Below are 22,858 nucleotides of genomic sequence, written 5' to 3' on the forward strand. Positions count from 1 at the left end.
TCACTGGCAGAGGCGTCTGATTTCAAATGAGAGCACAGTCGGTTTTTTCAATATCCACTAAACACTTTTATTCAAATTTTAAACTCTCATCTTTGGCTAGCCTTAAGAAATTAAAAATCGTCCACTTAATACTGAATTGATTTTTAAAATGCTTCCAAGTTCTAATGAAAACATAACACCTCAAAACACTGGCAAAGGAGTTTACTCTCAGAAAAAAAGAAAGAAATGAGTGGGCTAAATTCTGCTTACTTACTTTTCATCTGCTTTTTTATGGGTTTGGCATGATCCAGCCAGTGCTGAAAGAAAGAAAAAACAGTTTCTTTAGGAATAGTTCATCAGCAAGGTTATTCAGCTCTCACAGTTACCCTCCTCTAAAAACCTTAGTAATTCTACCCATAAAAACCAGGGTTTGGATCACATCATGGGCTTTTAGGCTGAGAATCTGCAAACTGCTCGGGATGGCATAAAAAAAGTCAATGTTTATGCATATATATGCATTTTTCTGTGGAGGGGACTCCCTAGTTTCTGGAAGTTTTACAAAGTGGTGCCTGAAAGAACATAAAATCCCTTAACTAATTGATCAGCAGAGCCACCAACTGCCTTTTCCTTCTGAGTTTCTCAAGTTACAGCCAATCTTCTCCAAGCATTCCAGGTCTCCATCAATCTAGCAAAAAGTACAATCTAGGATACCAATAATTTCTCATCGTGCACTGGTCTTGAGGTTGTCATCCTAAACTCTTTGAAGTACAGAACTAAAATTCACAACCCCTTTATTCTTTCGCCAGGAAAATGAGCCACACTGCAAATGCAAAGGCAGGCAGGGATTTGCCTAAGATCATTTTGCTCTGGTCAATGAGGGCATTTTAACTTCCTCTAGCTTTGACCAAAAGAACTGCTTCAGTCTTATCTAAGGAGATTACAAAACCATCTGCCTCATATAAAAGTTTCCCTATGAAGTCAAAGTCATTGATACTGCTGTCTTGAGGAGCCTCAGCCACTTAACTTCCATGGAGAACTGCATTTAGGAGTATTCTACTGAGCGCCTCTGTGCAGACGTCAGCTCCTGGAGGCCAGGGACCGGGTACTTAATTGTGACTGTTTCCTGTGCCAGGCACGAGGTATGGCACCCAGAAGGCCCCTGTTAGATTCTTGAGAAATAAATATTAAATATAAATTATTTTTTAAAGTGAGGCAAGTAGGGACTGTTCCCATCACTTTATGTGGACCTAATGCATGCTGAAACTTCCCTGCTAGAAAGACGGCTGGGGTGATACAAGCAGAGTGGGCTTCTCACGAGTTACTCAGTCAGAGGCCATTCTGCTGACTGCCAATGGGCTTTCAGACACACTTGCGCCCTGCACAGTCTAATAATGAGGAGGGGCAGGACTCCACCTAGACAGTGTACTCCACACCTAACCAAAGAGGCCATTATGACTGTGTGGGAGGAGGGGGATAAGGAAACCAAAAGCGAATAACAGATGATTTATTACACAATACACTGGGGGCAGTGCAATGGGAGAACGTGGGTTGTGGGGCTTTTGTCATCTCCACTCCTGGCTAGGTAGCCACGTAATGTCACCACACCAGGATGCGTATCTCAGACGCACATGTGCAGGATGCTTTATCTCATTGTTAATAGCTTTGAATTGGAAATGACCTAAATGTCCATCAACAGAGATGGATTAGAAAATGGCTCATCCATATAATGAAATACTATTTAAAACTGATGTAGGCCTGTATTTATTGATGTGGCAAGAGATCCACAGCACAATGTTACATGACAAAAAAAAAAAAAATCAGGTGGAATCTCATTTGTATAAAATTATTATTTTCTATCTAGATATGTCCAGAAGGAATTGTAGAGGTGATTTTTGGACAGTGGGGCTGTGAATGTCATTTACTTTCTTTTTACCTTGCTGCCTAATTGTTTATTTCAATGAGAATATTATTTTAAGGGGGTGGGCTGCGTTGTCACGTCCATATTCATTTGTTGTTTTATGAGTTCACCTCATTAGAATTAGACGCTGCTAGTGCCCTCCAACAAGCTGAAAACCCCCAACTTCAGCCCCTGGAGGGGGCTGATACAGACTTGATTTAAGCCTAATATTTACTTTCCTACCAAGTAACATGCTAATGGCTATGACTAAACCTGTTCTTCTCACTTTCAAAATAATTCACCACTCATCCCCTAGTCTAATTAGCCCATGATAGGCTTATCACTTAAAGAAGCTTGTTCCATTTCTTTCCTTTCTTAAGTCTCCTCACCACTATTTTGAGTAGAACAAGTTGAGGCCTCCCTTTCCTCTTCCTCTACTGTCAAAGTCTCATCTTCAGCCAAGTCCAACTTGTGCAGTTTCCCCAGCTGTGCTTTTCCATCCTGGCTGTGTATTAGTATTACCATCACTTGAGGAACTTTGAAAAAGTCAAAACTCAGGTCACACCCAAGATATTAAACAGAATCTCAGAGCATCAGTTTTCATAAATGCTTCCAGCGTGCCCGTTAAATATTTAGTACTGACGTTTTCTACATCCTCTCCTACCCAGGAAGAGGTTCTGATGATCTTGGAGATCTTGAAACATCCACAGCCCCTTCTCGAAACTGCTGTTTGGGCTGAGCAAAATCTCAAGCAATTTCAGGTTTTACAGGCTAGTCCAAGAGGTGAAACGGCCAAACATCTGTGGCTGGTGTGCATTCACAGGTAGACCACAGCCAGATACTGGTACGGGGCGGCTGACTGCTTTGCCCTCTGGCCACACTGTAAAAGGCACCCCCTCAGCCATTGTAGGCTGGGCTCCATCCTTCTTGCTCAGCCACAGAGTCCTGCCCAAAGCAGGACCTGCCAGGATAGACGCCTATGAAAAGTCTGGGGCTAGTGAAGCCGAGAATGGAACCAGAAACGGCTTCCTCATTTTAAAAGCTCCTTGACCCCTTGATGATGGGATCAGGTTTTGCTTGCCTGCATCAGAGGCAATAAGAAACCCAGTCACAATCCTAAAATGAAAGATGACAAAACCTATCTTGTATCCAACCAGTTCAAAATGATCTGACTTTCTTCTTAGCTGCAGGGGCCTTTGAGACTCTGATCACTCGTATTTTATCCCACAAGACCGCCTTGTGACTTGAACACTGGGGCAATGAAAGCCCAATGTAGCATTTAGTAAACTGTATCCTACGCTCGGCTTTGAGGACAGTATTCAGCAGCAGCGGGACCTGTCTCAGATGTTCACCTGTGGCCTGGCTAAATATAGCCACGCTGCCTGTGGGTAAACGCCAAGGCAAATGGCTCCGGCCCTCTTAGCAGACCATTAAACCAGTCACTGGAAACAGACAGGTGCATTTCTGAGTTCAAATGGCAGGACATTTTACTCAAACACTCTAACGGGTGTTAGGTGGTTTCTAATCTGAATTTCTTATCCAAGTCCAGCTGGCAAAATCCTTTCTATAAATCAAGATGTGCGAGATGATCTTGGCAAGGCCCATCTGTTCCAATAGTACCTCAATTCTGGAAATATGACACCCATAAGCCTGGTTGTAGAATGTAATCATCTCAAATCTACATAGGAGCAGTGGAACTATAAGGCCTCAGAGCAGCTCAGGAGTTGAACAGCATCTAACAACTCTCTGCCGGAACATCTCCTGAGCCTTCACCATTAAGTCTGAGTGATAAAACTCATAATAGGATTTCTAGTACCTGCAAATTTTCTTGGCTTATAAAGAGCACCTAAGTCAGGAACGGTGGAAAGTGCCTTCTCTGCCTATGGCGGATCTTTCCTGCTCCCCATGATGACAAAGCCCTATAAACTCACTTAACACCAGCTACCTGCTGGTGTGAGATGATTTCCTTGGAATCATCTAAATCAGTGGTGGAGACCCCTTTAGCAGCTTCCCATTCAGCACCAGTATTTGCACATGGGCAGGAAAACACTCGGCCTGCCTCCCAGCATTCAGACACAGGCTGCAGAGAGGCCTGTGGCATTTCCTTTTTTTTTTTTTTTTCTTTTCGAGACAGAGTCTCACTCTGTCACCCAGGCCGGAGTGCAGTGGCATGATCTCAGCTCACTGCAACCTCTGCCTCCTGGGTTCAAGTGATTCTCCTGCCTCAGCCTCCCATGTAGCTGGGGTTATAGGCATGTGCCACCACGCCTGGCTAATTTTTATATTTTTAATAGAGACAGGATTTTGCCATGTTGGCCAGTCTGGTCTTGAACTCCTGACCTCAGGTGATCCACCTGCCTAGGCCTCCCAAAGTGCTGGGATTACAGATGTGAGCCACCACACCAGGCCCTGTGGCATTTCTTGAGCCCAGTTTACATTTCTTTGGACCACCATGCAAGGAGGCAGAATATCAGGGTTCAAGTCGCAGCTCTGCCACTCACCTGATGTGTGGCCACAAGCAAGCCCACCAGCCCCCGGCCAGCCCACCTCACAGCCCGGGTACCTGAGCCTCAGCTTCAGCCCCTGTGAACAGAATTATCCCCTAAGCACTGTCTATGGAAACTGCACTGAACCAAATGGGTGGAAGGAAGGGGTTTTGTCTGATTTCCTGCAGTTGTAACACAGATTCTACTCTTAGCATTTATACTCTCCTATGTCCCCTCCAGGTATACCTAGTAGTCACTCTTTTCTTCTTATAATTACATCTGAGATGGCAAGAGCACCCAATAGTGTCCACACAAGTGGCAAATGTGACGACATTCAGAACAATCATTAAAGCAAAGCCAAAGGAGCTGCACGAGTCCCTTTAGCGGCCACTGAACCCTCCCAGCAGGCGCCATATATATGTACCAGCCTCACTATGCAGCCCTGCACCTCTCATTGCCAGATTCTACACTAAAAAGGCCAGAGGACACACATCTGACAAGACTTGAGACGAAGGTCAAAATCATCTCTTTTGGATTCCTTACTGCAAAATGTACCATCAGAAAAAGCTCCCTTTTCATGTTGAAAAGCAGCTTAGGGAAGGACTTAATGGTGGCCACATCTACCCTCCAGGACACCTGCTCCCAAGAGAGGAAGGGAGGCTCCTGCTTGGTGGGGCTGTTATTACCACTGCCCAAAATCCCTGCCCCTCCTCTGCCTGGCAAAGTCCTCTCATTCTCTGTGGCCCACATCTGTTCACCCTTCCTCTTGGATATCTTGTTCATTTTATCAATAATATGTAGACAATCCCTCCTCCAGACACAGAGGAACCTTTACACTGGTCCTTTAGAGGACTGAATACACTGTAGTTCAGGGGATTACTTGTCTGTGTCTCCCAACAGAATGTGGCAGGCAGGGACAATATCCAGCTCATTTGTGCAACCACAGAGCTCAGCACTGAGTGAGCTCCAAATCAAAGTTGGCTGAATGGTATTGACTGAACCTTCCCTTTCTTGCTTCTATATACGTATGTACACATGAACCAAGTGCATATCAGAGTCATATAGCCAAGTGGAAAGTACTGGACTTTGGAATGAGACCAAGTTCTGAATCCTGGCTTTAACCTTTACAACATTCTCAAGAACACTAGTGTCTCTGAGCCTCAGCTTCATCATCTGTAAAATGGTTCTGTTTTATGGCCTACTTTATAGACCAGTGGATGAATGTTAAACAAGAGTTACACAAAGACTGCAGTTCAGTGCCGGGCTCAGGGTGAGAACTGGGTAAACAGCACTTATCCTGATCAGGCAGTGGGAAAGTGAGACTGTGCAGGCCTGAGCCCTTGGCTCTCAGAAGCAAGCTTTGATACATAAACACAGACTCCCAGCCCCTGCTTTGAGCTGTACCAAAGTGAAATCTGCAGAGTGGGTTCCTGGATGGCCTCCTGTTTTGACATGGAAAAGGGAAACAGGAGGTCCTAGTCCCAACTGCTAAAAATAGGTGATATCAATAGGCTTTGGCCGGGCGCGGTGGCTCAAGCCTGTAATCCCAGCACTTTGGGAGGCCGAGATGGGCGGATCACGAGGTCAGGAGATCGAGACCATCCTGGCTAACACGGTGAAACCCCGTCTCTACTAAAAAAAATGCAAAAAAACTAGCCGGGCGAGGTGGCGGGCGCCTGTAGTCCCAGCTACTCGGGAGGCTGAGGCAGGAGAATGGCGTAAACCCGGGAGGCGGAGCTTGCAGTGAGCTGAGATCCGGCCACTGCACTCCAGCCTGGGCGACAGAGCGAGACTCCGTCTCAAAAAAAAAAAAAAAAAAAAAAAAAAAAAAAAAAAAAAAAAAAGACTTTGACAGTTGCTTCAGGGCTGGGCAGGGCACTATGGAAACCAGGCCTGGCTCTTTTCAGGGAGCTGGGGATATAAGCTGGGTATGCAGAGAGCCATGCCAAGAGCCCTGCAGCTGCCAACCCTCTGATCTGCATGTCAGGGGCTGGGTGGGAATACCAGTGCTTGAAGGAGGCTCAATTATGGGGCAATAAGCCAATAGCCAAGTGAACCATTCCCTTCCGGGTCCATCTATTACCCTACTGTCCGCAGAAACACCTCCTATGACATCCAATCACCTCCCAGGTCCTGTGAATATCAGTGACCCCAAAAGCCACCTCAGCAGGCTCTCCCCAAAGCCTCTTGTTTAAATTGGCTACGGCTTCTCCCACAGGCAATGCGGGCCTTACGGGTTCCGATCAGCTAACGGTACCTTTTTAGCAGGCTCACGCCGGGGGCAGTGATGACTTCTGGTCCCCCTCACACTGCCCAGCTACAAAGAGGAGACCCATACCCATGTCCTGGTTACAAAAATTTTTCTCCTCCGTTAATTCTCTGAGCTCCTCAAATTCCCCATGAAATAGATGTTATTACGCTACCTCCACTTTACAGCTAGGAAACTGAGGCTCAAGAGTACGGTGTACTAGGAACAGCACATAGACTTGAAATGGCAAAACTTGAGTTTGAGTCCAAGCTGTGCTATTCACTAAGTGACTTGCCAAGGTCTAAGGGCTTTGGTTTCACCATCTAGAAGATGGTAAAAGAAAGATCTAGAAAGATTTGACAAATGGCTCTCCTCAGGTTCCTTCTGGGGCTAAAAAAGGTTCTAGATTATGTGCCTTGTCCCCAAGAATCACCAAGTTAAGAGGAGGAGGTCCTAAGTCTTAGGATCTAATTTTAAAGTTTTATATATATATATATATATATATATATATATATATATATATATATATATAATCTATATATATGCACACACATAAATGTGTGTATATATACATATATACACACACACATACACATATACATATACACACACACACACACACACACACACACTCTTAACAAACCCAAGGCCAAACAGTCAAATGGCCACAGAAGGCAAAATAAGATTGGCACAGAAGAAAAAATACTTTGGAAGTTCAGGACACGCTTCATGAAGGGTGAGGGGGAGTCATCTGAGATGGTCTTGAAGGATGGCTTTAGTTTAAACAGGTGAGAAACAGCAGAAGCAGTAACAGCACAAGCAAAGGCACAGAGGTAAGGGCAGGCATCATCAGACCCAGCCTGTAAGGAGTCCAGCTCAGAAAGCAAAGATGGGAATGACTAGAGGGTCCTGGGAGCTGCTGCCGCCACACAGTTCTTGTATTCTCAGAGCTGGAGGCAGATGAGGATCCCCGCCCTCCCACCTGCTTTTGCCTCATGTTCGTAGAGTTGGATACTGGAAAGGCCTGAGAGCCTGAGCATCTGCAGGTGTCTGGCCTGGGAAAGCCGCCTGTATCCTGCTGTGAACACCCCTCCTGCTGCACAGTGACAGGGCACTGGCAGGCGGGAAAGCCTGCCAGCCAAGTCAGCAGAGGCTCGTGGCAAAGGCCTTCATAATGGAGTCACAGACTTGGCTTTCTGGGAATCTGAGTGGCTAATGAGGGGTCACTGGGGATGAGGACATGCTGCCAAGGCAAGAGGCATAGGTTCTAATGGCAGAAATGAAAGATCCCTTCTCCTTTCTAACTAGAGAAGGCATTTGGAGCAGACAGGCCAACCTCCCCTTTAGACTCAGAATGACTGAACATCAGAATTGTAAGTTTTCTTGGAGAACAGGTCCAAGTACCCCATTTTACAGATGAGGAAACAGAGGCCAGAGGAGCAAGGCAGCCTATGTAAAGCCTACCAAATGAGTCAGAGGCAGAGCCAGGAACGAGGTCCAGTCTGACTTCTAGTCCAGGGCCATAGATATTCTGAAGCCAAAAATACCACATGCTTTAAGACACATAGGAGAAGGCAGAATCAAGAAGAGTTCCAGGGAAGAAGAGGGCTGGAGAGTGGCAGATGCTGGAAACAGGTGGAGGATGCTGGGGACAGAGAGAACTCTAAATGTGGCATTCAGGAAGCAAGTGGAACTAGGACTGCCGCTGCAGGTGTAGAGAGTTGATGGAGAAGTAGGCATGCTCCCTTCACGTAAGGCACAAAAAAAAAAAAAAAAAAAAAAAGATGGACAGAATCGGAGGTGTAGGGGAAGAAAATTCAAGGAGTTTTAGATGAACGACCACGGTCTTCTCAGTAGGTGAGGCAACTGCTGGAACAAAGTCTCTGTGGGGACTGGACTAGAGGTCGGTGCTCAGATCCAGACATGGACCTGTCGGGTGGCCAAGAGTCAATCTGGGGCTACTGACGCTCAGGGAGCAGCTAGGGGGCTTGGACTCTGCTGAACCTGTGATCGGTGCTGATGCCAGAAGGCACAGACTGTAGCTCTCTACAGTAACGCCTGGCAGGCTGGGACAAGCTGCAGAGGAAACAGATGGGCCTGCGTGTCAAGGGGAGGCCAGGGGACAGTCACAGGGGCAGGAGAATCAAAGGCCAAGTGAGGACACAGGTGAGGTGCCCTAGGCCTGGCTCGGGCTGGGAGGAAGGCCAGGGCAGGAGGAGGCTGGGAGGGGAGAAAGGGCAGAAGGGGACCACTGTGGGCCAAGTCCAGAAGGAGAGGAACTGGGAAAATGGAAGGAATCAAGGGAAGTTATCCTGGAATGGGGACTGGCAGAATTCTGGATCTTGGAGTGCGGGTGGTGACAGGACCCATGGGAATCTATGTGGGTCTCATCAATCTGCTCAAATGAAGCTTAAATGACAGGAAACAGTGTCCAGAATATACAGGAGGGCCAGTAACTTCAGTCCTGAGGCTACCCAGAGGAAGAGAAAAACTGAGACACCAAAGTCCTTGAGGGATGCGAAGGACAGTCATGAGGTCAGAGGGTAGGACACTGGTCGGCCCAACTTCATAGGCAGAACTGGACTGAGAGGCGGAAAGGGAAAAGCTGTTCTGCTCTTCTCCCGGGCCGGGTGGGTGGAGTGAGAGTCTCTGTCTGAGAAGTGAGAAGGAACCAGGAGGGTTCGAGGAGGACACAGTTTGAGGAGGACACAGTTTGGGGCGGGGTGGGGTGGCACAACAGGAAGTCCTGAAGTTGCAGAAGAAGTGGCTGAGGTTGAGGGACACATCTGCACAGGGACACCCAGTGGGAGTGTCCACCCCAGAGGCACTGTAGCCAGAATGCATTCCCATCCAGATTCCAATCTGTCACCTAAGGACTCAGCATCTCACAAACATTCTCCAGCAGACCTAATTCCCAGGCACCAATAATTTTGTACATCTTCACCTTACAAATGTCACATCTCACCTGACAACTTCCAGATACAATCAGGAAGTATCTGGTAAGTATCTTCCAGTAGACAGCCTTAACCATTATGAGGAGCTCCAGGTCTCCAGCCCAAACATCCTGACCAGGGAACCCAGCCTTCAATACACTGTCTAAAATAGTGCTTCCCCTTCCCCCCGGCTACCCCTTCCTCGCCTTTATTTTTCTTGACTCCTATTACCATCTGGCATATGACATATCTATGTGCACTGCTTTATCCGCAACGCTCAGCACAGGGCCCAGTGCATAATGGGCACTCCATAAATAGATTTAGATTGTCGAATAAATTATCTTTGAAACCCCAAGCTAGATTTTGCTGGGAAGGGGAACTATGAAGTCATTCCTGCTTTTAAAAAGAGTGGGTCTGAGCTGTGTGGAGTTCACTCATTCTAACATCTCCACTGTGAACAGTTCTGTCTCAGGCAAAGCAAGTAAAGAGCTGACCTAACACAGCCTCCTGGAACCTGCAAGATGGTTCCCAGCAACACCGAGACCTGCTCCGACCCCATCCACCCCCAATCCCACTAAGCCTGGCTGGCATTCAGCTCCATTCACAGCACCTGCTTTCTACCTAGGCAGACTCTGCAAGAAGATGGTGGCACAGCTTCTTCTGCTGGTTAAAAAAAAAAAGCACCATTAAAAGAGTTTCTTTCTTCTCTTTTTTCCTTCTTTTTTTTTTTTGGAGACAGGGTCTTACTCTGTCACCCAGGCTGGAATACAGCCACTAGGGAGGCTGAGGTGGCAGGATTGATTGAGCTTACTGCAGCCTTGACCATCCGGGTTCAATCAATCCTCCTACCTCAGCCTCCCTAGTAGCTGGGACTACAGGCACACACCACCATGCCTGGCTAATTTTTGTATTCTTTGTTGAGATGAGGTTTTGCCATGTGGCCCAGGCTGGTTTTGAACTCCTGGACTCAAGCAATCCACCTGCCTCAGTCTCCCGAAGTGCTGAGATTATAGGCATGAGACACTGCCCCCAGCCTAAAAGAACTTCTGTAATGATGTTTCTTCTTTCTACCTTTTCTAGAAATGTCCTTATAATGCATCCCTAATGCATCCCATTCACATCCTCTCCTGGTTATTGGCCACCTCAAGGGTGAGGCATCCTACAGGCATTGTGACGTATGGCACTTGGGCACCACAACCACCATCCCAATGCCTGTTACTGGCACAGTGTCACAGTTTTACTCCTGTTTTTCTCTACCCATTTCTAGCAACTGTAGATGTGCAATTAGCAATGACAAGCCAATCTGTTCTGAAATCAATCAAAGCAATAACTTACCGCAACCTGGGCAGAATCGAGGAACTGGAGGCCAAAGTAATCTGTTTCCACAAGGTCCAAGTGATACACAATCTGATCAAACAAATCCTGGCCTTTGGCATGTTTCTGAAAGACAATTGGGAAGATGAAAAAACTTAGGGTGAGACAGCTAGATAAGAAAAAAAAGGTTAAAAAAAACTCCACTTCTCTTTGTAAACTGCATACATGTCAGCACACACAAATTTTTAAATTAGTAATTAGTTTGATTATAAGTGTAATACAAACTCATGATTAAATAAACTCAAATGCCACATAATAGCATAAAGTTAAGAATCTAGATAACCCTGTTAACTTCTGCTAGTCTCTTTTTACAAAAAGAATACTTTTTGGATGAACACCTACATGGGAAGATAAGCTTTGCCAAAATCAGACATGCTTGAAGAAGGGTATAACAGGGCCTTACTCTAGCATAGCGAAAGCTGGGCTGTTTCTCAATGCAGGCAACCTTACTTAGGAAAGAAAGCTCATCCTCTGAAATCGGCTCTTCCAGCCTTCCGATTTCACAAAGTAGGTAACCAATTCTCAGGGAAACCCAAAGACCTGCTGGAAGTCACAGGTCATGAACCAGGACTCAAACTCAAATTCCAGGTTCATGCCAAGGTTTTGAGTATGTGGTATACACATGGGGCATGAGCACAAGAAAGCAGTCGGAGAAACAAGGGGTCAAGTCCTGCATCTGCCACTTGACTTCGTACAAGTCACTCCTCCTAACGCTTCTATTCCTGACCCTGTAAAATGGACCTCAGGATACCTGCTCTCCCCAGCTCTCCTTGGGAAAACTGAGAGAGAGTTCGAATGAGAAACCACTGCAAGAGTACTAAAGTCTTTGACAAATGAAAAGGCTTCCTAAAAGTCACCCAAGCAGAGCAGACATGCTTCTCAGATAAAACGACATCATTGTCAATGGATCCGAACACAAATATGTTTAAATCTAAGTGCCATAATCACAAAGAAAAATAAAAAACCCAGCTCCATACGATGACTCCAGTGGCAACTCCTTATTATGGAAACTGGTAAAGAAAGGGAAAGAATCCAGCAATGACTCTCCCTTTAACTGCAGCACTGGGTAACCTAAGAGTAGACGGCAGCATATGCAAAAATTAATTCAAAGTGCACCAAAGACCTAAATGTAAGAGCTAAAACTATAAAACTCTCAGAATAAAACATAGGCATAAAGCCTCATGGCTTTGAATTAGACAATGATTTCTTAGCTATGACACTAAAAGCACAAGCAACAAAAGAAAAAATAAACTGGACGTCATCAAAATGGGAGACTTTTTTTTTTTTTTTTTGCTTCAAAGGACATCGAGACGTGAAGAAAGCGCAGACAACCCAGATGGTAGAACACGTTTGCAAATCTAGACGTGCAAACAAAAACACAAATATCCAATTTAAAAATGGGCAGATGTTATATATGGCTAGTTCCCCCCAAACATACAAATGGTCAATAAACACATGAAAAGATGCTCAGTATCCCTAGTCATTAGGGAAATGCACATCAAAATTACAATCAAATACTACGTCACAATCACTAGGATGGCTATAATTAAAAAGGCTGGGCACAGTGGCTCATGCCTGTAATCCCAACAATTTGGGAGTCTGAGGCAGGCAGATCAGTTGAGATCATGAGTTCGAGACCAGCCTGGCCAACATGGTGAAACCCCGCCTCTAATAAAAATACAAAAATTAGCAGGGTGTGGTGATGGGCACCTGTAATCCCAGCTATTCAGGAGGCTGAGGTGGTAGAATCACTTGAACTGGGGAGGTGGAGGTTGCAGTGAGCCGAGATTGTGCCACTGCACTCAGCCTGTGTGACAGAGTGAGACTCTGTCTCATAAATAAATAAATAAAAAGACAGATCATAACAAATGCTGGAGAAGTAGAAACCCTCATATACTGCTGAAGGGAATGTAAAACCGTGCAGCTGCTTTGGAAAACAGCCTGGCAGTTCCACAAACGGCTAAACATAGAGTTCGTTACCACGTGACCTAGCAATTCTACTTCTAGGTAAGAGAAATGAAAACATACGTTCATGTAAAAACTTGTACACAAATGATCACAGCAGTATTATTTATCATATTCAAAGGTAGAAACAACCCAAATATCTATCAATTGATGAATGGCTCAACAAAACGCGGTGTAACTGTACAATGGAATATCCCTTGGCTGTAAAAAAGAATGCAGTGCTGATACGCACTTCCACATGGATGGGCCTAGAAAACATTACACTAAGTGAAAGAAGCCAGACACCAAGGGCCACCACACATCAGATGATCTGTTTATAAGGAAACCTCCAAAGTAGGGAAATCTATAGAGCCAGAAATTAGATTAGTGGGTGCTTCAGGCAGAGGGGTTTGGGGGATGAGAGCTAAGGGGAGTACGGTTATTCGTGAGGGGGAAGGGGGATTTAAATGAAATGTTCTAAAATTGGTTGTGGTGACAGCTGCACAACTCTGTGAATATACTAAGAGCTGCTGGATTGTACACTTTAGATAGGCAAACTGTATGGCATGTGAATCTAAATAAAGCTTTTAAAAACAGTAGGTCGGTGGAGTTTTTCTTTATTGAAGTATTTCAACAAATAAATGAAGAAGAAATAATAGAACTGCAATATCATTACTTTGCAACCCCTAATGGGTGGTAGGCTCTAAGTACTGAACATCAGTGGCTACTAACATCACGACAGGAGACAACTAGACATTACGTACCTCCTGATAAGAACACCCCATCACCTAAGATGTAACCTTGCTCCCCAACCTCTCTCTCCGCAAGATTTAGCCTGTGAGAACCAGTCAGGACAAATGATCTCATTTCTTTCTTTTTTTTTTTTTTTGAAATGGAGTTTCACTCTTGTCGCCCAGGCAACAAGACTCATTGCAACTTCTGCCTCCTGAATTGAAGCGATTCTCCAGCCTCAGCCTCCCGAGTAGCTGGGATTACAGGCATGCACCACCAAGCCAGGCTAATTTTTGTATTTTTAGTAGAGGTGGGGTTTCACCATGTTGGCCAGGCTGGTCTCAAACTCCTGACCTCAAGTGATCCGCCTACCTTGGCTTCCCAAAGTGCTGGGATTAGAGGCGTGAGCCACTGCACCCAGCCAAATGATCCCATTTCTTTAGGAAAGAGAAGAGATAGAGGGGATATCTACAGATTAAAAGAAATGTAAAAGACCTGTTTTTCTTTCTTTTTTTTTTTGAGATAGAGTCTTGCTCTGTCGCCCAGGCTGGAGGGGCTGGAGTGCAGTGGCGCGATCTAGGCTCAATGCAAGCTCCGCCTCCCACATTCACGCCATTCTCCTGCCTCGGCCTCCCGAGTCGCTGGGACTACAGGCGTCTGCCACCACACCTGGCTAATTTTTTGTATTTTTAGTAGAGACGGGGTTTCACTGTGTTAGCCAGGATGGTCTCGAACTCCTGACCTCGTGATCTGCCCTCCTCGGCTTCCCAAAGTGCTGGGATTACAGGCATGAGTCACCACGCCCGGCTAAGACATGTGTTTCTTAAAAGCTAAATGAAACTGCGATGTCTAAGGATGCACACTTGGGTGATAAAACTAGAGAAGAACAAGGAAGTGGCCACAATAAAGTCAGGTAATTGTTGATCTTGTGGCAAGGTTACACTAAGGGTTTCTGGGCGGTGGGCAGGGTTCTCCCCTGACTTGTGTTGTGGTACCAGGATGTCTGCCTTCTCGTAACCCAGTAAACTGGGTACCTTTGTTTTCTTTGTGCAGCTGTATTTGTGTGACACACACAACAGCAATAACACAAAGTAAAAACAAAAAACGAAAACTGCATCATGGGATTACAGCCTTTAGGCTCTTTCCTTCCTCGATATACTCCGCCAAAGGCAACAGGTCAACAGAAGCAGAAGGCAGGATGTGCAACTGGAGAAACGGGGCTGGGGGGATGAGACGGCCTCATCTCTCTACCACAGGGACGCAGAACTATGACACATCAACACTCTAGAATACTGTTCAGCCATTATAAAAGATAATTATGAAGATGAGATAAAAAACAAGGAAAATTATAACGACAATGTTAGGTAAACAGACTTTAAAGGAATAAGCAAGCTGTGATTACAACTAAATAAAAATACATATGTGTTATGTACATAGACTGCTTGATAAAAACAGGAAATTTGCTAAAATGAACATAGTTGTACAGATGCTCCTTATGATGGGATTACATCTCAATAAACCTATTATAAGTTGTAAATGCACTTAAGGCCAGGCACAGTGGCGCATGCCTGTAATTTCAGTACTTCGGGAGGCTGAGGCTGGAGGATTGCTTGAGGCCAGGAGTTCGAGATCAGCCTGGGCAACAAAGCAAGACTCCATCTCTACAAAAAAGTAAAAACAACAACAAAAAAATTAGTTGGGCATGGTGGCATGCATCTGTAGTCCTAGCTACTCAGGAGGCTGAGGCAGAAGGGTCTTCAATTTGAAGTTTGAGGTTGCAATAAGCTGCATTGTACCACTGTACTCCAGCTTGGGTGACAGAGTGAGACCTTGACTCAAAAAAAAAAAAAAAAAAAAGAAAGAAAAGAAAAGAAAAAATGCACTTAATACATCTAACCTACTGAACATCACAGCTTAACCTAGCCTACCTTAAATGTGCTCAGCAAAAATCATTGAACACAAAGCCTATTGTGTAATAAAGTATTGAATATCTCACGTAATTTATTGAATAATGTACTGAAAGTGAAAAACAGAACGGTCGCATGGGTACCCAAAGTATGGTTTTCACTGAGTGCATTATTACTTTCACACCATCATAAAGCCACAGAATCCTTAGTTGAACCACTGTAAATTGGAAACCATCTATATTAGGATGGAGCACAGAGAAACTGCGGGTGGCTCTGTTCCCAAGTTTTTTTTTTGTTTAAGACAGGGTCTTGCTCTGTTGCCCAGGCTGGAGTGCAGTGGCAGGATCCTAATTCACTATAGCCTTGAACTCCTGGGCTCAAAGGATCCCCCTGCCTCAGCCTCCCCAGTAGCTTGGATTACGGGCACACCCCAGCACATGGGCTAATTTTAAAATATTTTGTAGAGGCGGGGTCTTGCTATGTTGCCCACGCTGGTCTTAAAAGTGATCCACCTCGGCCTCCCAAAGCACTGGGATTGGAGGCATGAGCCCCCGCGCCTGGCTTCTCCCCAGGTCTTAACAGTGATCTTCTGGCAGCTGTCAGAGACCAAATACAATTTCTTAAAAATCACCATTCTGGTACTTTTCCTTCTTGACCTTAACAACCCATCCTTTGGGTATTTTTTCCCCTATTACTATGCATCGCTACTGGCTCTACACAATACCTATTATCATGGCTCCAGTGCTTCATTAGAGAATCTGCTAGTGGGACAGAACTAGTTAAGTAACACTTTTAGCAGCAGGATGTGGCAGAAAAATTGGGCCAGGAGGAAGTAAGAAACCTGTGCTCCAGTCCCAGATGCACCACCAACTGCAACCCTTAAGCAATTCACAATTTCCCCAAATCCATATTGCCAACCCAGACTGATCCTGCAGCAGCAAATCTGCCATGGTGCCCTGAATACACAGGGCCACCAAAACTCAAATGGCCCCAAATCCAACCTGTTCCCCACCTGGGTCTCTCTGTTTTGGTTCCGGGCTGACCATCCCATCACTCACAGAGTACTAACTGAACCATCACAGTTCTACTTATGTAAAATGAAGAGGGTTAGCCTAAGTTTCTGTCTAGGTCACTCCAAATCTCACTTTTCTGATGTTTCTAAAATCTTAGAAACATTAGTGTAGAAGGGGCTCGAGGTGGAGGTTGGGGAAGGGATCTTTCGAGGGGTGGCAGGTCCTTCCTGCCATGCTAGACGCTCACTGAGCAGCCTCCGGGGTGGAAGACAGCAGGGGCTGGGGGATAGGTACCATCTTAACAATTCTGATGCCTTTTTTATATATCTATAACTGCCCCTCCCATATGTCCCCTAAGTATGTTCTTTGTTTGCTACCTTCTGCTGGAAGAGAGAATTCCTAACAGCCCTTTCCAGCTTCAAGAATAATCTGGTTGAATTATGAGGGCTGGAATGGAGGGGTCCTCCAAACAGGGGATCCCAGTGGGTTACCAGGTAGAATGAAGACAAGGTGATCGAGGTCACTGCCCTTGAAACCACCATCTCTCACTCCTCCCAGCCTGCAATGTGCCCTCTCAAAACTAAGAAAGCTCCAGGTAGCTTACTTTGCCTGCACTGCCAGCCTGGACACCTCACCTGGGGCAACTCCTACAATTCCACAAACTGCCATCTCAGGCTTAGCCCAAACATTCTGTCTTTCAGGAGCCTCCTCAACTCTACTCCCGCCCCCGGAGAAGTAAATGTTCCCTCCTTGGCATTCCTGTAAGCAGGTGTGTGCCTTAAGTATATATACACTCATCACACTGTACTGCAGCTGCCTGTGCTCCTGTGTCAGAATCCTACTTCTGACTGAGAGCGCTTACTCCCTGAGGACAGGGACCAGCTGTGTTCATCTGAGTACCCACATCTCTGGTCCCTCTATCCCCAAAGCACAGTGCCTGGCTGGCACACAGCAGGAGCTCCATAAATGACTATTTTATGCAGGGGTGGGTGGGTGGGTGGGTGGGTGGATGTGAATGGAAGGATGGATAGCAGTGGGAGCGGGGTAAGGTCTGGGGCCAAGAAAGAGATGCTTTGGATGAGCCATGCTACAACACTGACAACAGACTGGTGATGCTCTACCAGCAGCAGGCCTAAAAAAGAGGATACACTCATTAAAATCTTTTCGAATTAAGTATTCCATGAACAAGCACTGAGGGAACCGTGTGCACTGCCAAGGCTGTTTACCTAAGCATAATTTTGTTGCTATGATGTGACGCGCTGTCTAGTGGTTATAACAGAAGGTGAGTTACTGTGACAAGCCTGGAAAGCCATTTCTTGTTGCCTTATCGTTACCCAGGTCTCCCTCTCTGTGATGAATTCATCCACTTATTTAACAAATATTTGCCAATTGCTCATCAAGTCCCAACCACCACTCCGGGTGTTGCGGACACAACTCACGTTACTCCCTCACTATGGGAAGCCCTATAGGAACTAAAGGAAGTTCTCTCTGAACAAGTACTTCTCGAGGGGCCAAGTCATCCAAAACAGGGTTGAGACTCAAACCCAGAGATAGCAACGCCACTTCCCTCCCTGCCTTCTTAAGCAGAATGTACTGAATGTAACAGCTAAGTTGGGATCCCCATTCTGAAATGCAATAATGCTCCATCTCCTTCCAGACTTGTATGGTGAGCTGTTCCCAAACACAGCAGCCTCCAGAGAGCTCCTACCTTTGAGTTCTTGCATCGATGTTTTCTAGTTTTTCTGCCAACACATTAACTTTTCACAAAGACCAGCAACTGGTGGTTTTGAGTCAGTCTATGCAACAGCTCCTTCTGATGACATGAGCTAAAAATAACCCAGCTCATTAAAATCATGTGTAAAATAAGAGTACACAGTTGCCAGTGTAAGACTGGGGTGGGCAGGCAGCCAGCAGGAGAAGGGATGGACATTGGGATATCTTTGCTGGCCAGCCTGAGATTCTTATTTTGCTTATTCACTGGTTCCTAGCTGTGCTCCTGATGAGGGAGACTGCTGGACAGTTGATGTCTTAACTGCCCCCCAAAATAAATGAACTATCCTGACCTTCTTAGATCAGATGCTGCTGACAATGGTCTGACTGCAACCTGACCCAACTGCAACATTAACAGGTCAGATCTGGTCCTGGAAGAACAAAGAAGATAGAAGCCAACCCATCCAAATCTCATTAGTCTCAATAGCGTAAGATGCCAGGCATCCCAGGCAGGTTTGAAAGGAGGAAATAAGCTGTATGTGAGCATGCCAGTCGGATGTATACATCCTACTTGTGAACTGAACTGCAAAAGCACGGTGCCTATGCAGTCAAAGTGATCTCAGGAACCATCTCCTTGAGGGTAAACGTGGCTCTCCTCTATCCACCTACCCCACATCCATCAGATGGGCGTGTCTTTCTTTTTTGAGACAGGGTCTTGTTCTGTTACCCAAGGTGGAGTACAGTGGTGCCATCACGGCTAACAGCAGCCTTGACCTCCTGGGCTCAAGCAATCCTCCCACTTCAGCCTCCCAAGTAGCTGAGACCACAGGTGCACTTCACTATGGGGTCCCACTATGTTGCCTAGGCTGATCTTAAACTCCTGGGCTTAAGTGATCCTTCTACCTCGGCCTCCCAAAGTGTTGGGATTACAGGTGTGAGCCACTAATCCTGGCTGGTAAGTCTTTCTGTGGCCAGCTTCGGGAAGGCCTCTTCCCTTCCATCTCCATCACAGCTCAAGCCATGTGACTTTTGTACCTGGACCACAGCAACAGGACCCCAAGTGGTCCCATGCTACAGTCTGAATAATGGGTCCCTCCAAATTCATACATTGAAAACTAATATCCAGTGTGATGGTACTAAGACGTGGGGCCTTCAGGCCCCATCGCTAGGGCTCTGCCCTCAGGAATGGGACTAGCACCTTTATAAGACATTGAAGCCAGCAGCCTTGCCCCTGCTGCTGCGTGAGGATGCAGCAACAGGGTGCCAGCCACGAGGACCTCACCAGCTACTGAATCTGCTGGCTCCTTGATCTTGGATATCCAGGCCCCAGAACTGTAAGAAAAAGTTTCTGGGCCAGGCATGGTGGCTCACGTCTATAATGCCAACACTTTGGGAGGCCACGGCAAGAGGATTGCTTGAGTCCAGGAGTTCCAGACCAACCTGGGCAAGACAGGGAAACCCCATCTCTACAATAATAAAAAAAATGAGCAGGTGTGGTGGTATGTGCCTGTAATCCCAACTACTCAAGAGGCTGAGGTAGGAGGATCACTTGAGCCCAGGAGGTTGAGGCTGCAGTGAGCTGTTCATGCCACTGCACTCTAGCTTGGGTAACAGAGCAAGACCTTGTCAAAAAAAAGAAAACAGAAAAAGAAGGAAAGGAAGGAAAAAGGAAAGAAAGAAAAGAAAGGAAAGAAAGAAAGTTTCTGTTGTTTATAATTAACCCAATCTAAGGTATTTGGTCACAGTGGTCCAGAAGGACTAAGACAGCCACCCCGCAGTGGGCCCCTCCTGACGCCCATCTTCCCTGTGTTTGCCAGAATGCTCTTTCCGTAAACACAGCCCTTGTCTCGGTCACTTCTCTGCTCAAAAAACATCCACCAGGGAATGAAGTGCAGGTTCCTCAGCCTGTCAGGGACTCTGCACCCATCAACCCTGCCCAACCTAATTCAAGTTTTATCCCTCCCAGGACCCTACATGTACCCTGGGCTCTGGTCAAACTACGAAGCGTGTTGCTCTCCAAATACAAGGCCCACCCCCCCATGCACCGCAGGCCCCACCTCTCAGGCTTGGCTTGTGTCCTTCCTTTGCCTAGGATGCCCTTCTCCCGCACCCCCATTCCTTTCTCCACCAGCAGCAAGCCAGTCTCCAGGGCCAATTTCAAGTAACACTCTTCATTATTCAGCTTCCTTGTTGGCAGCACCCTGCCCTATTCAGATTTGCTTCTCTGCCAGCTAACATTCTAAGGCTCAATAAACATAAACACTAATGTTGATTAAGGAGAATCCTCAGTTCCTACAACAGTCTTCAAACAACTCACTTTTCAGAAGCCTGATCTGCCTAGTCCAAATCCGTCGGAATTCTCTGTAGCTGGCCAGGACCTGGATGCAGAACCCTGTTACTCCTGTCATCCCTTCCAGACCCCTCGTCTGTCCTAATGCACACTAAGACACTGATGTTTTGGAAGCCATATCCTACTGTGGTCTATCCTTGTGGCTAACAAAATGCTACGCCTTTTATGTACAAAATACTAACAAGTCCTGGGTTAAAAAAACAACCAAAATAATTGTAATGATGGTTTCTAACCCCAAGTGCAGGCTGTGCATTTGTTCCAACTAAATTGCATCCTATTTAAATTGGCCTATGATCTATCCTATTAAAAACATTTACAAGTCTCAGTTTGTCATTCCACTTATCAGTGATTGATCCCTGTTTTACAACACGTGGGAAATCTGCTAAGCAGGCCTGACATGGGGAGTGCTGGTGCTGGGGTATCTTTATTTTCTTCTACAGTACCCAATGGCACCTGTCCGATGGTAACTTCAACCGCAGGCATGACTGCACACAGATGTACCACATGGGGCTGTGCCCTGGGACTCTGTGAGGCAGAAATGGTGGGTTGGAAACTAGTTCTACCACTTCTCTAGCAATATGACCATGGCCTTAGGCACCTCCAAGTCTTGGAGTACTCTCATCTGCCCTGTCACCCTTGCTAAATTATGCTAATAATGAAAACGCAAGACAGCAAATGAGCATACACTGTGCACTCTGGTGCTCTACACAAAGGAATTATTATGACTTTCATTGAAACCTATTTCTCCCACTTGTCCACAGGAATAACACGGTGTGCTTTTTGTCAGATGCTTAATAAAAATAGAGCTATGTGAAGTTTAGTAATTTCGCTGAAAGAAAAATTGAGGTTAGTCCAGTTTGGGGACTTTTGTAAACCCATGTTCATCTCTAGAGATCAATTCCTTCTTTTCCAAGTCCTTAAACACCCCAAGTTTAAATTGCTGTTCCAGAGGTCCACCTGGGATCAGCAGTTGGCTTCCCAGCTAGCAGTTCCCAGAAGGCACCAAGGCCTTTTTCAGCTATTTCTAGGAAGTGTTGATTTCATGATCAGTTACCAGCTCTGCCCTCCCCCCAATAATTTGCCATTTTCTATAAGCCTTGGCAGGAAACTAGCCATATCTCTCTCTCTCTCTCTCTCTCTCTCTCTCTCTCTCTCACACACACACACACACACACACACACACACACACACAGACACACCCCACTAAGTGGCCCAGGAGTTCCCACTGCCAACACTGCTAAGTCATCATAAACAAATATAAACTGTTTACTCTTGGACATCATAAATACAAATATCTGAAATTACCAAATACGTTATCTTAACATTTCATCACGAGTAAGAAATACCATCTCAGCCATCAGCAAGATTTGGTGACTTAAAACTAGAAAGCAATGATGTAAAGACCATGCAGAAGTGTCCCTGGTCTACTGGACTTACGGCCAGGCTGTCCAGCTTATAAATTTCACCTCCCAGTTGAAGAGTGCCTCCATGTTACAAAGGTTCCATGACTCCATTTTGCAGAGGAGACTGAGCCTCAGGGAAGTTACGTCATCAATTCATACCACTTGTAAGTGGCAGAACTATAATAGGGGCCCAGCCTTCCTGATTTTTAGGACAGAGTTCTTTCTATCTCATCCCACTACCTCTCTAGCCATCTCATTCACCTCTTTAGCTCCAAGCACATATAATATGCGTTGCAAACAAGAAATATTTCTTAAGCTCAATTTAACACTTAAATACTGAAAGCCTATTCCACGCATGGTCTTGGCTAGGGTTGAGATACAAGGCCACACACAGTCCAACAAACAGATCTCATGGTGGGGAGGCAATTCCCAATTCCCACTTAGTCTGAAGGGCAGGAAAGCTGCAGCACAGTGAAAAGCAGATTATTTGCTCACAAACTAACACACAAGCCAAGACACTCTAGTGAGGAGGGGCGTCAACAGTCTAGGCGGCTCCTGGAAACTCAATTCTGGTAAAACAGAGCACATGTTATTAATTTCCTGACTTGCCTGGCTAACAATCTCTTAGAAATCAGAGGAAGCAACAAAACAACGGTCCTTAATTTTGATCAACAAGGAAGTAAGAACAATCTTAGAAGAAAGCGACTGCTTGTCATCTTGGTGTGTGAGTCCGTGAAAGGAGGCATTGATGATCGGTTCCACGGATGACCAGGGTCCTCCTCACTCCATGGGCAAGGAGCTTCCAATGTGCTGTAGGAGGGCCAGACAGGCAGATTCTAGGCTTAACTGTTTCACCACAGAACCACAGCTGCACTGGCTTCG

At 45.9% G+C, this 22,858-nt stretch overlaps 1 protein-coding gene across 2 annotated transcripts in view; it reads right to left on the minus strand.

Annotated features, from left to right (window-relative positions):
* EPB41L4B (erythrocyte membrane protein band 4.1 like 4B) overlaps nucleotides 1–22,858 on the minus strand; it is a 149,334-nt gene that overhangs the window by 96,109 nt on the left and 30,367 nt on the right. For both annotated transcript variants that reach the window (XM_030920308.1, XM_030920307.1), the window contains exons 2-3: nucleotides 10,879–10,983; nucleotides 254–296 (exon numbers count right to left, since the gene is read on the minus strand). In XM_030920308.1, coding sequence (XP_030776168.1) covers nucleotides 254–296; nucleotides 10,879–10,983 — 148 coding nt within the window. The remainder of the gene's footprint in view (nucleotides 1–253; nucleotides 297–10,878; nucleotides 10,984–22,858) is intronic.

The sequence above is a fragment of the Rhinopithecus roxellana genome, chromosome 16 (assembly GCF_007565055.1).
Source record: "Rhinopithecus roxellana isolate Shanxi Qingling chromosome 16, ASM756505v1, whole genome shotgun sequence".
NCBI classification, from domain to species: Eukaryota; Metazoa; Chordata; class Mammalia; order Primates; family Cercopithecidae; genus Rhinopithecus; species Rhinopithecus roxellana.